This window comes from Dipodomys spectabilis, unplaced genomic scaffold (genome assembly GCF_019054845.1).
Source record: "Dipodomys spectabilis isolate Male_0828 unplaced genomic scaffold, ASM1905484v1 ptg000039l, whole genome shotgun sequence".
In the NCBI taxonomy this organism is placed as follows: Eukaryota; Metazoa; Chordata; class Mammalia; order Rodentia; family Heteromyidae; genus Dipodomys; species Dipodomys spectabilis.
The window spans coordinates 2,198,551-2,212,455 of NW_024870716.1; the positions used below are offsets into that span (position 1 = coordinate 2,198,551).

A 13,905-nucleotide genomic window follows, 5' to 3' on the forward strand; every position below is an offset into this window, starting at 1 on the left:
CCTTTTCTGTTTACTAGCTGTTCACATTTAATCATTTATGCATGTTGAAACATATTTGCATCTCTGAAATGAAAATAACATGAGTATGATTTTTTAAAAATGTATTGTTGAATTTTACAAATAATTTATTGAGGATTTTTTTTAATCTTTGTTCATCAAGGAACGATTTCTGTACATTTTTTATTATGTCCTTACCCAGTTTTTTTTTTTTTTTTTTTGTCAGTCCTGGGTCCTGAACTCTGGACCTGGGCACTGTCCTTTAGCTCTTCAGCTCAAGGCTAGTGCTGTACCACTTGAGCCACAGTACACTTCCTGCTTTTTCTGTTTATATGGTGCTGAGGAATTGAACCCAGAGCCTCATGCATGCAAGGCAAGCACTCTACAACTGAGCCACCTTCCCAGACCTACTTACCCAGTTTTTATTTCAGAGTAATATTGACCTTATAGAATGACCTTGGAAGCATTCGTTTCTTTTCTGTTTCATGGAATAGTTTGAGAAACGTTACTTTTAGTTTTTCTTTAACAGCCTGGGAAGAATTCATCAATGAGTCAGTCCATTTTTTAAAAAAATAAAGATACTTTTTATTACTACTTCAATCTCTTTATTGTTTATTTCTAGTTTCTATGTTGGCAATGTATCCATTTCTTATAGATTTTCCAATAGATTGGAATACAAGTTTTCAAAATGTTCCCTAAGATTTTTTGTATTTCAGTGATATCTATTATAGTATCATTCTCACTTATTTTTATTAATTTGGATTTGCTCTCTTTTTCTTTTGGTTAGATTGGCTAAGGATTTGTCAATCTATATTCTAAATAGAGACATAACAAAAAAAACCACACACACATACAAAAAAAGACGTAACAAAGGGCAGAGAAAGAGGCTTATTACATGGCACAAATAGCCATGGAAAGACAATACTAAGTTCATCTTCAGGTGTCTTCAAGGTACTGCTATGAGGTAAAGGTTTTATTTATTCTATTTTTTTTGTCAGTCATAGGGCTTGAATTCAGAGCCTGAGCGCTGTCCCTGAGGTCTTTTGCTCAAGGCTATTGGTCTGTCACTTTGAGCCACAGCCCTACTTCTGGTTTTCTGGTGGTTAATTGGAGATAAGAATCTCATGGACTTTCCTGCCAGGGCTGGCTTCTGAACTTCAAACCAGAGATCTCAGCCTCCAGAGTAGTCAGGATTACAGGAATGAGCCGCCAATGCCTGGCTGAGCAAAAGGTTTTAAACTACAAAGAACTGAAACCAGAAGGAGAGGATATGCATAACTATTAAACAGTCCTGGTCAAAGTATTTTTCCAGTGAAAAGAATCATAGTCCTAGTTTTGGGAGGGGTTCTGGGAGATTGTTACGAGTCATTTTTGCTTGGCAGATTGTCTGTTGTGATGAGGTTCTATTGTTCCTTAGAGATATCTTAGTCCCATATCATAAACATGTTATTGATTATAGCTAGAGGTGTGGTTCAGTGATAAGGGCACCTGCTTAGCAAGTATAAGGCCTGAGTTCAAACCCCAGTGCTGTAAACAAACAAAAACAAAACCAAGGGCTGGGAATGTGACTTAGTGGTAGAGTGCTTGCCTAGCCTACATGAAGCCCTGGGTTCCATTCCTTAGTACCATATAAACAGAAAAAGCCAGAAGTGGCACTGTGGCTTAAGTGGCAGAGTGCTCTCCTTGAGCAAAAGAAGCTCAGGGACGGTGCCCAGGCCCTGAGTTCAAGTCCCCAGACTGGCAAAAAAAACCCTACCAAAACAAAGATGTTATTGATTAGTACTGTCCTTCCCTGTAACCCAAGATGATTGGCTTAGAGCAAAGCCAAATACAAAAAAGTTAGCAATGCCAAGCTTTTCTCCTGCTCCTCCTCCTCCAAGAAAGAAATGAATGCTTTTTTAGCAAAAAATAAGCTCCTGAGCACCTTTTACTATATAATTTCTATCTGGAAATTGTCTTTTCTAATAATTATTTTTGTGCTGTCAAAATACTATGAACGATCTCTAGAAAAGGAGACCATCATCATTTGGATATTAATGTCTAAGGCATAAGATAATGGGGTTTAGGTCCATTCTTCTACCTAACGTTCAGCTATTTCTTCCTTATCATTCAGATGTTCAATTCTCATAGGAAATTGTCAGCCTCACTGTTTTTTTTTTTGTCGGTCTTGGGGCTTGAACTCTGGGCCTGAACGCTGTCCCTCAGCTCTTCAGCTCAAGGCAAGTGCTCTACCACTTGAGCTACAGTGCCACTTCCGGCTTTCTAGTGGTTTATTGGAGATAAGAGTTTCATGGACTTTCCTGCCCGGGCTGGCTTTGAACCGTGATCCTCAGAGCTCAGCCTTCCAAGTAGCTAGGATTACAGGTGTGAGCCACCAGCGCCTGGTGGTATTCTAGAGGCAGGCACAGTGGCTTCTGCCTCTAATCCTGCTACTCAGGAGGCTGAGATCTGAGGATTGTGGTTTGAAGCCGGCTGGGCAGGAAAGTTTGGGAGACTCTTTAATTAAGCACAAAAAAAGAAAAAAAAGGAAATTGGAGGTGGAGTTGTGGCTCAAGTAGTAGAGTGGCTAGCCTTGAGCAAAAAAGCTGAGGGAGAGTGCTCAGGCCTGATGAGTTCAAGACCCAGAACTGGCACCAAAAATAAATAAAGTATTCTAGTAGATGTATTTAATATTATGCTGAGTATGTAGTTATGACTGTGCAGCAACAACAGAAGATTCAAGAAGAAAATACTTAGTATCATTTTCCCTTTGAGTTACTTACTTCTTTCTGATTTTCTTTTTCTTCTTCTTTCTTTTTTTTTGGGTCCAGTCGTGGGGCCTGAACTCTGGGACTGGGCACTATCCCTCAGCTCTTCAGCTCAAGGCTAGCGCTCTACCACTTGAGCCACAGCGCCACTTCCGGCTTCTTTCTTTTTGCTTATGTGGTGCTGAGGAATCGAACCCAGGGCCTCATGCATGCAAGGCAAACGCTCTACCAATGAGCCACCTTCCCAGCCCTGATTTTCTTTTTCTTAAATAGTACTGAGAATCAAACTCAGGGCCTGGTGTTTGATAGGCAAGTGCTTTACCACTGAACTGTATTCCCAGCTCATTCTACTTTTAACGAACAGTTGTCATTAAGCAACATAACATACTTATGTACATATTGAAAGGTCAAAGTCTAAGATGTTTCTAACAGTAGCATAATGTTTGAAATTATTTTGTGGACTGGTTGTATTATACAGTATGTGAGATTTTAAAAGACAGCTCCTTACTTCAGGGATCTGTGTAGATGCTTTACAAGAGCACAAGTCCTTATGCAATCTGCTTCTGTGCTAAGGGAGCTTATTTCTTTTCTACTTCTCTTCATTCATACTGGCTTACTACTTGAACACACTGAGCACAAAGAGCTTTGCATTTGTTAACCATCTGTCTGGAATACTCATTTATTTCTAAGAAAGGGTGCATATTTTCTTTCTAATGTGGAAGTTAAATCTAACTTCTGTTTAAAAAAGAAACATAGATGAAAGCACATACAGGACCCTACACGTATGTACATGATGAAACTGACTAAAGTATGCTATAAGAATGGATGGGTTTTCATGATACAACTCCTTGGACCAATTAATAGACAGTTTAACAAAATGAGCATCAAGGAGCTGAAAACATGCTTCTCTGAAGGGTGTGGGTGTGCGTGAATAGAGAGAATAGTGAGTACACTGATGCTCCTCAGTGTACATACATGAAAATGGAATTTGAAAAGTTTAGGAAATGAGTGAGGATGGGATCGATGGGAAGGGAAAGAATGATTGAAGGGGTGACACTGATCAAAATGCATTGTATGGATAAGTGGACATGTTAAATTGAAACTGCTATTTGAAGATAATAAAAATTGCAGATCTCATAGGCATTAGGACTTAAGGGATTGTTTGAATTCATATTTAGAAGTCTTCAAATGTTTTATTTCTAGAACTTACCATTTAAAGAGATGAAGCACCTTTTTTCTGCAAAGGGTAGAAATGATCAACATAGGCTAATAGGCCTCGGGAAGCTGAGAAACAGTATTTATTTCTGTCCCATCATGTATCAGACAATATGTGGCTCTTATAAAGCTTGAGTCAGATATTCCCTACCTTTAAAACGATTGCTTTCTGACCTCTTGGTTTCTCTGTGCTATTATTTAAAAATATGCTTCATAATTTTCTGTAACATACTATCTAGATTTACTGTGTGTGTGTGTGTGTGTGTGTGTGTGTGTGTGCGCATGTGTGCGCGTGCGCATGTGTGCGAGTTCTGGAAATTGAACTCAGACCTGTGTACTGTCCCTGAGCTTTTTTACTCAAAGCTAGCACTGTACTACTTGAGCCATAGCTCCATTTCTAGTTCTTTTGGTGTTTTTAATGGGAGATAAGAGTTTCATAGACTTTTCCTGCTTGGGCTTTGAACCACAATCCTTAGATCTCAGCTTCCTGAATAGCTAGAATTAAAGGCGTGAGCCACTGGCACCCAGCTAGGGATTTACTATACTCAACCTCTTTTATATACATTTAGTAACTTCCTAGAATATCTTCAGTGTACCTTTTTTTTCCCCCCTTCTAGTACTAGGGTTTGAACTCAGATCCTCCTGCTTCCTAGACAGATGCACTACCACTTCAGCCATGCCCCTAGTCTAAGAAAAAGCATATTTCTTTATCTTCAGGACTGCTGGAATTTTAGTAGTTTTTAGTATTCTATCTAGATGCTCATTTGAGAAATACTTGCCTCATCAGATGTATTTAAGACTTTTTTTTTTAACTTTATAGACAGTTCAAGAAGAAGAAAGAGAGATCTACAGACAGCTTCTACAGATGGTAACAGGGAAACAGTTCTCCGTAGCTAAACCTACCACACATTTTCCTTTACACCTGTGAGTCTTAAAAGCATCTTTCAAATAAGTTTAATTTTGTAATTTGTTATTTGATATTGAATTAACTGCTTCTCTTGCTAGGTCTCGATGTCTTAGTTCCAGTAAGAATACATTGAAAGAATCACTGTTTAAAAATGGAAATTCTTGTGCATCTTATATCATTGGCTCTGATACTTCATCATCTGGATCTGCCAGCATTTTAACTCCCCAAGAACAGCTGTCCCACAGTGTATATTCCCTATCGTCATATACCCCAGATGTTGCATTTAAATCCAAAGATTCTGATCCTGGCCATCAACCTCCTGGTGATCAACCCTCGATTCTGCATCAGTCAGATAACTTACCAGCATCAAATACACAATCTGAAGGTAAAGAGGAGATCATTTATTTTTAAACCTAACAACCAATGAACTCTATTGGATCGATTACAGGCAACATTGTAATATATATACATAATATAATATTAGTTAACACATAAGAAACTAAAACACAGATAATTCAGTTACCCATGCTATAAGAAAATAAAAACTACAAATAAGAATTCTTTTTTCTTTTCCTCCCTTCTTTTTCTTTTCTTACATGCAAATAATTGCATGTAATGCTTTATTTTTACTAAAAAAAAATGTGTTGTATGACAGAAACATACATTGTATGGGAAATACGAGGATCCTAGATGGGAACAAATATACCACTTTGCACTGTTTAATTACATTTATTTTACCACTTAATAGTCAATCATAGCACTCTAGGAGGATGATTCCTCTCTTTCATTAGTATTTTACACAGAAAATAAATGATAGGATGATAAAATTTCTACCTTTTGGACTTCACCTGTAGTGCCTTTTTTCTCTTTTTTCCTCCTTTTTCCCTCATTTCATCTAATTCAGTTTTATAAAACATCATGGTCGGGGCTGGGTAGGTGACTCAGTGGTAGAGCGCTTGCCTTGCATGCATGAGGCCCTGGGTTCGATTCCTCAGCACCACATAAGCAAAAAGAAAAAAGCCGGAAGTGGCACTGTGGCTCAAGTGGTAGAGTGCTAGCCTTGAGCTGAAGAGCTGAGGGACAGTGCCCAGGCCCAGAGTTCAGGCTCCACGACCGGACCCAAAAAAAAAACCAAAAACCAAAAAACACAAAAAAAAACACAAAAAAAACCCATCATGGTCTCAAGGCTTTTAAGAAATCTCAGCACATTCTTATTCCCAGAACCAGGAAGTGGAAGCACAAGGAGCAAGCACAGCATGCTGAAGGATGCTGAAGGACACATACAATGCAAAGTTCAGGAACTTAAAGCATCTAGGAAATATAACTTGAAAGAATTTTATTAATGAAATGTTTTTATATTTCTTTGTTAGGGTCAGACTCCGTGATTTTACTCAAAGTGAAAGACTCACAGACTCTAATTCCCAGGTAAACTTAGGGGGGAAAAAGTCTTTTTTTTTTTCTTTTTTCTTTTTTTAATTTTGGTCCAGTCTTGGTGCTGAACTCAGAGCCTGGGTACTGTCCCTGAGCTTTTGTGCTCAAGGATGGTGCTCTGCTGCTTGAGCCTCAGCTTTGCTTCTGGATTTTTGGTGGTTAATTGGAGATAAGAGTCTTACAGACTTTGCTGCCCAGGCTGGCTTCAAACTTCAATCCTCAGATCTCAATCCTCAGGCTCAGCCACTGCCGCCCAGCTGTTATGTGGTTTTTGGGGTCAGACTTGGTTTTTGATATTGGCTCTTTCAGGCTTCATGTGGTTTTGGAGAAGTTATTGTTCTGAATCTGTTTGATTACAATAAAATGCTAATATTAATACCTTACTGTTGTGAAGAATAACTTGCAGTAAAGTGCTTAGAAAAATGTTTTGCAAGAAGTATTCAAAACTAGGTATTCTTTTTTGGAAGAAATTGATCTTAGATGAAAGAGTTCATCAGTGGTTCTGTTTGAAATCTGCCTTTCCTTTACATAAGATTTCTCCTAATGATGACTCAAGAATAACATGGATCTGGGTTCCACTGGCTAGCTACTCTCATGTGGCTGAGGTTTGGAGGATTGCAGTCAAATGAAGCCAGCCCAGGCAGAAAAGTCCTTGAGACTTTATCTCTAAAAACCCCTTAGTTTGGGGTTTGCGAAGAAAGAAAGTTGAGAAAAACAAAAAGCTTTAGGACAATTTCCGTGCCTTGTGACTCTATTATTCACTTGGGTTGTCCACAAGAGCCACATGAATGGGACTAGCCTTTGGAATAGAGTTGTGTTGTTTCTGTACTTTGGCTCATTGGCTTATTATTATTAGTAAGTTGATATGGGGAGTGATAGTATCTACTATCATTTGGTTGGATATAGTTTTTTGGTAGTAAATTTTTGCCAATACCAGGGCTTGAACTCACTTGCTCACTTGCTTGCTCACAGCTCACATTCTTGCACTTGGGCAATACTTCCAATCCTGCTTTTTGCTAGTTAATTGGAGGTTTGAGGACTTTTCTGCCCAGGCTGGCTTCATACTGAGTTCCTCTAAGATTTCAGGCTCCTGAGTAGCTAGGTCACTGGTGGAGCCATTGGTGCCCGGCCTTTTTTTTTTTTTTAATTGTGAAAATACTGTACAGAGGGGGCAAGATAATGAGTACATTTCTTATCAAGCATTGTAGTCTCCTCCTTTGTTTCCCCTTCCCATCCTCCCTCTGCCCCCCCCATCCTCCTCCCCCTATCCCCCCCCACCAAAGTTGTCAAGTTCGTTTTCGACATAACGACTTGTACATCTCATTGTTGCAATGGGTCCACCTGTATCCCTATTTAAACAATTTGTTTTTTCCCTTCCCCTCCACAAGTTATACCAACATCCAATACAGTGAAAGCAGGGGTTATACTGTGGGGGAGGGACATACAAAGCAACAAAGAAATAATCTTATAAATGTGTTAGAAACAATCGCATGAAAGAAAAAAACATTGAATACGTATCTTAGGGTTCATTTCCCTTACATCATTATCTGACCTGTTCTGCTTGACTCAGACATATACTAGTCCAGACTTGAATATTTTGACTCAGACTGACAAAGACTCTTTAAGAATCCCTAAGATTTCATTAAGTCAGTGTGAACCAATTGGGAAGAGTAATTTTCTAGCTTAATGTATTATCTTCATAATGATGTGCTCTTTCAAATAATGCCATTCTTTCATGCACATAGGAAACTATTCTAGACAATTTTTCAGTTGAGGTTTGGGTCATCTTTTTTTTTATTTATATATCTATATTTGATTCATATTTCTGTTTTTTCATTCTCAATTACAATTTATTTGTGCCAGTTACTTTTTATTCTATACTTGTAAAATAGTCTTAATAGTAAAATAGTCTTAGTGTTTAATAGTATTTGAACTGTTTAAATGATTGCTTTTGTTGGTAAAAATATTTGAATTTTTTCTAAGCCTTCTGCTCATTTTTCTTTTTCTACCTACAGTCCTACCTTGTTCCAGGCAGAGCTGTGGATCAAAGAACTGTACGTTATTGTTTTTGGTATTTTTTTCCTTCTCAGTAACTTTATTTTTCAGTTAGAAGAACTCAAGCAATTAATTGTATTTAGTCTGTTGTTATAAGAGTAAAAATTCTATTTGTACTTTTAAGTTGTTGAGTTTTAAAAATTCTCTTAAGGGGGGGCTGGGAAGGTGGCTCAGTGGTAGAGTGCTTGCCTTGCATGCATGAGGCCCTGGGTTCGATTCCTCAGCACCACTAAGCAAAAAAAAGTGGAAGTGGTGCTGTGGCTCAAGTGGTAGAGCTCTGACCTTCAGCTCTTCAGCTGAAGGACAATGCCCAGGCCCAGAGTTCAGGCCCCACGACCAATTAAAAAAAAAAAAATTCTCTTAAGGTTGGGATATTTTTATTTGCATGTTCATTAAGCCTGTAACAGTTGTTGAAGCTAAAAAGAATTAATAAATACCTTTATTATGACAATTGGAAAAACTAACTTATTGAATAATTTTGGAAATCTCTTTAAGAAATCTCTTTAAGCATTTCCCCCAGTTGCATGAACTTCAACTTTTCCAAATCTGGACATAGTAACTTTGAAAAAATGAACTATCAAAAATAAAGTATGGGGGAGGTATAAAAAATTAAAAAATAAAAACAAAAATGCAGTATATTGGGCTGGGAAGGTGGCTCAGTGGTAGAGTGCTTAACTTGCATGCATGAGGCTCTGGGTTCGATTCCTCAGTACCACATAAGCAGAAAAAGCCAGAAGTGGTGCTGTGGCTCAAGTGGTAGAGCACTACCTGAAGAGCTGAGGGATAGTGCCCAGGCCCTAAAAAAAAAATATACAGTATATTAATTAGAAACTTGTTAGTATCTTTTATCTTCTTTGAGATCAATTCCATTTGGGGATTGCCATCATGAAGTTTTACTTTTTACCATAATTAGAATAATATTTACCAAATAAAAGGAATGATCATTCAGGAAGCTGAGATCTGGAGATAATGGTTTAAAGGTAGTCCTGGCTGACTTACTCCACTTAACCAGCAGAAAGCCAGAAGTAGAAGTGTGGCTCAAATAGTAAAAAGCCAGCTGTGAGGAGGAAAATCTGAGTAAGAGCCTGAGGCTCTACATTCAAGCACCCTAATCATCCCTCATTAAAGAACAAAAGGTGACAAATTCCTATAAAACTAGTCTGTATGTACTGAACAACCCATCTATATAGATAATCATTTCAGTTAAAATGATATAATAGTTTTAGCAGCTCCACATTGTTTTACTGTTTTAAAATGTAATTGTGGGGCTGGGAAGGTGGCTCAGTGGTAGAGCGCTTGCCTTGCATGCTCAAGGCCCTGGGTTCGATTCCTCAGCACCACATAAGCAAAAAGAAAAAAGCCGGAAGTGGCGCTGTGGCTCAAGTGGTAGAGCACTAGCCTTGAGCTGAAGAGCTGAGCCCAGAGTTCAGGCCCCACGACCGGACCCAAAAAAAAAAAAAAAAATGTAATTGTGGTAAGATATAAATTAGTGTAAGGATTTTGAACTTTCTACATGAGAGTTCTTTATATTTAATATTCACTATACAGAAATAATGTGACTGATGATAAAAGGGCAGTCTGTATTTATGTTACTTTTCATTTTCTAGAACTAGTGTTTATGATTCTCGAGCACGGGAAAGATTTCGCCAGATTGAAGAGCAGAAAGCACTAGCCTTACAGCTGCAAAACCAGGTAAAAAAATTGAGTAAGATTATAAAATGAGCCTATTTTGGAAGATTATCTGGATTTGAATAGTTGCTGTTTTGATTGCAAGAGTGTATAGTAGCATAGTATTTTATGATAAGTCTTTCCAGATAGAACTGATCAGTTTACATTATTCAAATAGTGGGTTTCTTTATCCTACTTATTCTGAAGTTCTCTCTGTAGAGATTACAGGAACTAGAACATTCAGTACATGATTCAATAGAACTGCATCTTCGTGTACCTCTTGAAAAGGAGATCCCTGTTACAATCGCACAAGAAACAGAAAAAAAAAGTCATAAATTAACTGATAGTGAAGATGATTTTCCTGAAATTACAGAGGTAAGTACATGCTATAAATTCCTATGTTAACAAATCTTGTTTAGAAAGAATGTGTGGGACATTTTCATACATAAAGAACAGAATGCTTGGTATTTAGATCTTATTGTATACTTCTGTCTATGCATTACATAGCAATTTTCACTATATTTTATTTTTGTTGGTTGTGGGGCCTGAACTCTACGCCTGGGCATTGTCCCTCAGCTCTTCAGCTGAAGGCTAGTGCTCTACCACTTGAGCCACAGCGCCACTTACAGCTTTTTCTGCATATGTGGTGCTGAGGAATTGAACCCAGGGCCTAATACATGCATGGCAAGTACTCTACCACTGAGCCACCTTCCCAGCCCTTCACTATATTTTAAAAGCTTAGTGAATGTCCGGGTGCCAGTGGCTCATGTCTGTAATCCTAGCTACCCATGAGTCAGAGATTGTAGATTTGAAACCAGCCTGGGTAGGGAAGTCCATGAGACTCTTTTTTTTTTTTTTCTTTTTGGTCTGCCGTGGGGCTTGAACTCTGGGCCTGGGCGCTGTCCCTCAGCTCTTCAGCTCAAGGCGAGCGCTCTACCACTTGAGCTACAGCACCACTTCCGGTTTTCTGGTGGTTTATTGGAGATAGGAGTCTCGCAGTCTCTCCTGCCCGGGCTGGCTTTGAACCGCAGTCCTCAGATCTCAGCCTCCTGAGTAGCTAGGATTACAGGCGTGAGCCACCAGCGCCCGGCGAAGTCCATGAGACTCTTATCTCTAATTAACCATGAGAAAGCCAGAAGTGGCACCATGGTTCAGAGTGGTAAAGTGCTAGTGAAAAAGCTCAGGGACAGAACCCAGGTCCTGAGATCAAACCCCATGACCTATTAAAAAAAATGTGTGTTGAAAATTTCTGAAAAAATTGTAAGTGGCCTTAAACTGCCTCAAAAAAGCATTTGATAAATTTATATTTCATTTCATGGGCATTTTTATTTAAGGCAGGTGAATTTAAATTTTTTTATTTTATTATTTTGGTGCTTGTACTGAGGATTTAAATTCAGGGCCTGGGTGCTGTTCCTTAGATTTTTTTCCTCAAAGCTAGTGCTCTTGAGTCTACTTGAGTCACAGTTCCACTTTTGGCTTTTTGGGTTTTGCGTTTTGGGTTTTGGTGGTGATTAATTGGATATAAGAGTCTCACAGACTCCTGTTTGAGCTAGGCTTATAGGCATGAGTCAATGGTGTCTAGCCTGTAAGTTTTTATTCTGAGCATCAAACCTGGGGACTATTGCATGCTATGCAAGTGTTTTACTGTTGAGCTACACTCCAGCCTCACATGTACAGTAATTTGATAACCAAATTGTAAGCTGAGTTGTTTAAGTAATGAAAGTAAGCTGAGTTTAAGTAATGAAAACCCAGTGTGGAAAATTTGGGAACTACAAAGAAGTCTGTGCACTTAAACAATCTGTTCCTTAATTCATACTCTAGAATATAGCTCATTGGATAAGTACTTCATTGTATGTGTAAGGGTCTGGGTCCTGGCTTCAATAAAAAAGTAGTTGAGGCTGGTGAGTATAACACAGTTTATAGTTGTTCCAATTGTACATTTACATTTTTATTTTTATTTTTAAAAATTATTTTTGTCCATTTGTGGGGCTTGAACTCAGAGCCTGGGCACTGTCCCTGGTCCTCTTTATGTTCAAGGCTAACACTACAACTTGAGCCACAGCACCACTTCCTGTTTTTGAGTGATTAATTGGAAATAAGAGTCTCATGGGGTCTTTTCTGCTGGGCTGGCTTCAAACTTTGATCTTCAAATCTTAGCCTCCTGAGTAGCTAGGATTGCAGGCATGAGCCACAGGTGCCTGGCATATATTTACATTTTTAAAAAGTAAAATCTTCTAAGAAAATAGTATCTTAAAAAACTACCCTTTATTCCATTATTACCTTCTATGAAAAATTTTGTTTCTTAAGAAATATTTAGACCAGAAATGTAAAACATGAGGAGGTTCTTTTCATAGTCTTAGGAAATTTAATAGCAAAATGTTATTTCATACCTTAGAAATTAATATAAAACAAAGATCTGAGAGGGGAGGATTAGATGGAATTGCAGGAATCAATCAGGGAAATTACTGGGGAGGAATGTAAACCAAAATGTTCGAAGTAAATTAATTGTAAGTTGACAAGCAGTTGATTAATGATAAATATAGTCTGGAGATTGGTGGTTTGTCTGAAGCCATGTGGCTTAATTTTTGTCATCTTTTGTTTTCTTAGGAAATGGAGAAAGAAATAAAGAGTGTGTTTCGTAATGGGAACCAAGATGAAGTTCTCAGTGAAGCATTCCGTTTGACCATTACACGCAAAGATATTCAAACTCTAAATCATTTGAATTGGCTCAATGATGAGGTACTCTTGAACTTATTTTTGTATACAAGTAGTAGTTGAACATCAAATGGAAACTAAGGGTGCTAGTTCACTGTTTCTGAAAACATAGTCCTTAGATGATCTGCATCAGAATTACCACTTTAAGCTTCTTTTCTTGTAAGTATGAGGAAAGATAGTAGATATACACATTTTCTAATCAGTATTTCAGGGGATTTTTTTTTTTTTTTTTTTTTTTTGTCGGTCGTGGAGGCTAAACTCTGGGTCTGGGTGCTGTCCCTCTGCTCTTCAGCTCAAGGCTAGCACCCTACCACTTGAGCCACAGCACCACTTCCAGCTTTTTTCTGCTTATATGGTGCTGAGGAATCAAACCTAGGGCCTCATGCATGCGAGGCAAGCACTCTACCACTGAGCCAACTTCAGGTGATTTTTATGTACTATAAAGTATAGAATTATTGGATTCAGTTTTTGTTTCATTAAGGCTTTGAGCATTGAAGGGAAGAGAAAGCACATTGACATTCATCTTCTTTTGAAAGCATCTGCCTTGCAGTTCCTATCTTTATTTAATAGCCAACTGTCTTGTAACATGGAGGAATACTTTAGGGGTTTTATACAAGAATCCAGTTTTTCTATTTCCCATTCTATGTCTGCTTGCATTGTAAGTGATAAATTTCTCAGTATAGTCTTTATCATGATATTTTTATTTATTTTTTATCACTCCTGGGGCCTGAACTCAAGACCTGGGCACTATCCCTGAGCTCTTTTTCTCAAGGCTTACATTGTATCACTTTGCCACAGCTCCACTTCCAGTTTTCTAGGGTTAATTGGAGATAAGTCTCATGGATTTTCCTGCCTGAGCTGGCTTTGAACTGTGATCCTCAGATCTCAGCCTCCTCAGTAGCTAGGATTATAGGCATGAGCCACCAGCACCTCCTAATTCCAATTAAGTATATTAATTACAGTATGATTTTTAAACTGATCAATCTTATTTCTAAGCCTATAAAAGCCTGTATGTCAGAAGTTTTATGTCAGAAGGATGTTCTCACCATAAAGCAGAGAATGAAGAGTTATTTTAAATGTTTATATGTTCTACTCTTGTAAATAGGTATCCTGGGAAATAGATATTATAGTTTAACATCTCTATTATATAGATAAAAAGAAAAAGGTTAA

The 13,905-nt window shown here is 38.1% G+C and overlaps 1 protein-coding gene across 3 annotated transcripts in view; it reads left to right on the forward strand.

Annotated features, from left to right (window-relative positions):
* The window catches only part of Senp1 (SUMO specific peptidase 1), a 58,236-nt gene that overhangs the window by 25,927 nt on the left and 18,404 nt on the right, over positions 1-13,905 (forward strand). For all 3 annotated transcript variants that reach the window (XM_042677451.1, XM_042677449.1, XM_042677450.1), the window contains 7 exons: positions 4,780-4,883; positions 4,965-5,251; positions 6,237-6,291; positions 8,313-8,351; positions 9,960-10,044; positions 10,240-10,395; positions 12,628-12,759. In XM_042677451.1, the coding sequence (XP_042533385.1) occupies positions 4,780-4,883; positions 4,965-5,251; positions 6,237-6,291; positions 8,313-8,351; positions 9,960-10,044; positions 10,240-10,395; positions 12,628-12,759 (858 nt within the window). The remainder of the gene's footprint in view (positions 1-4,779; positions 4,884-4,964; positions 5,252-6,236; positions 6,292-8,312; positions 8,352-9,959; positions 10,045-10,239; positions 10,396-12,627; positions 12,760-13,905) is intronic.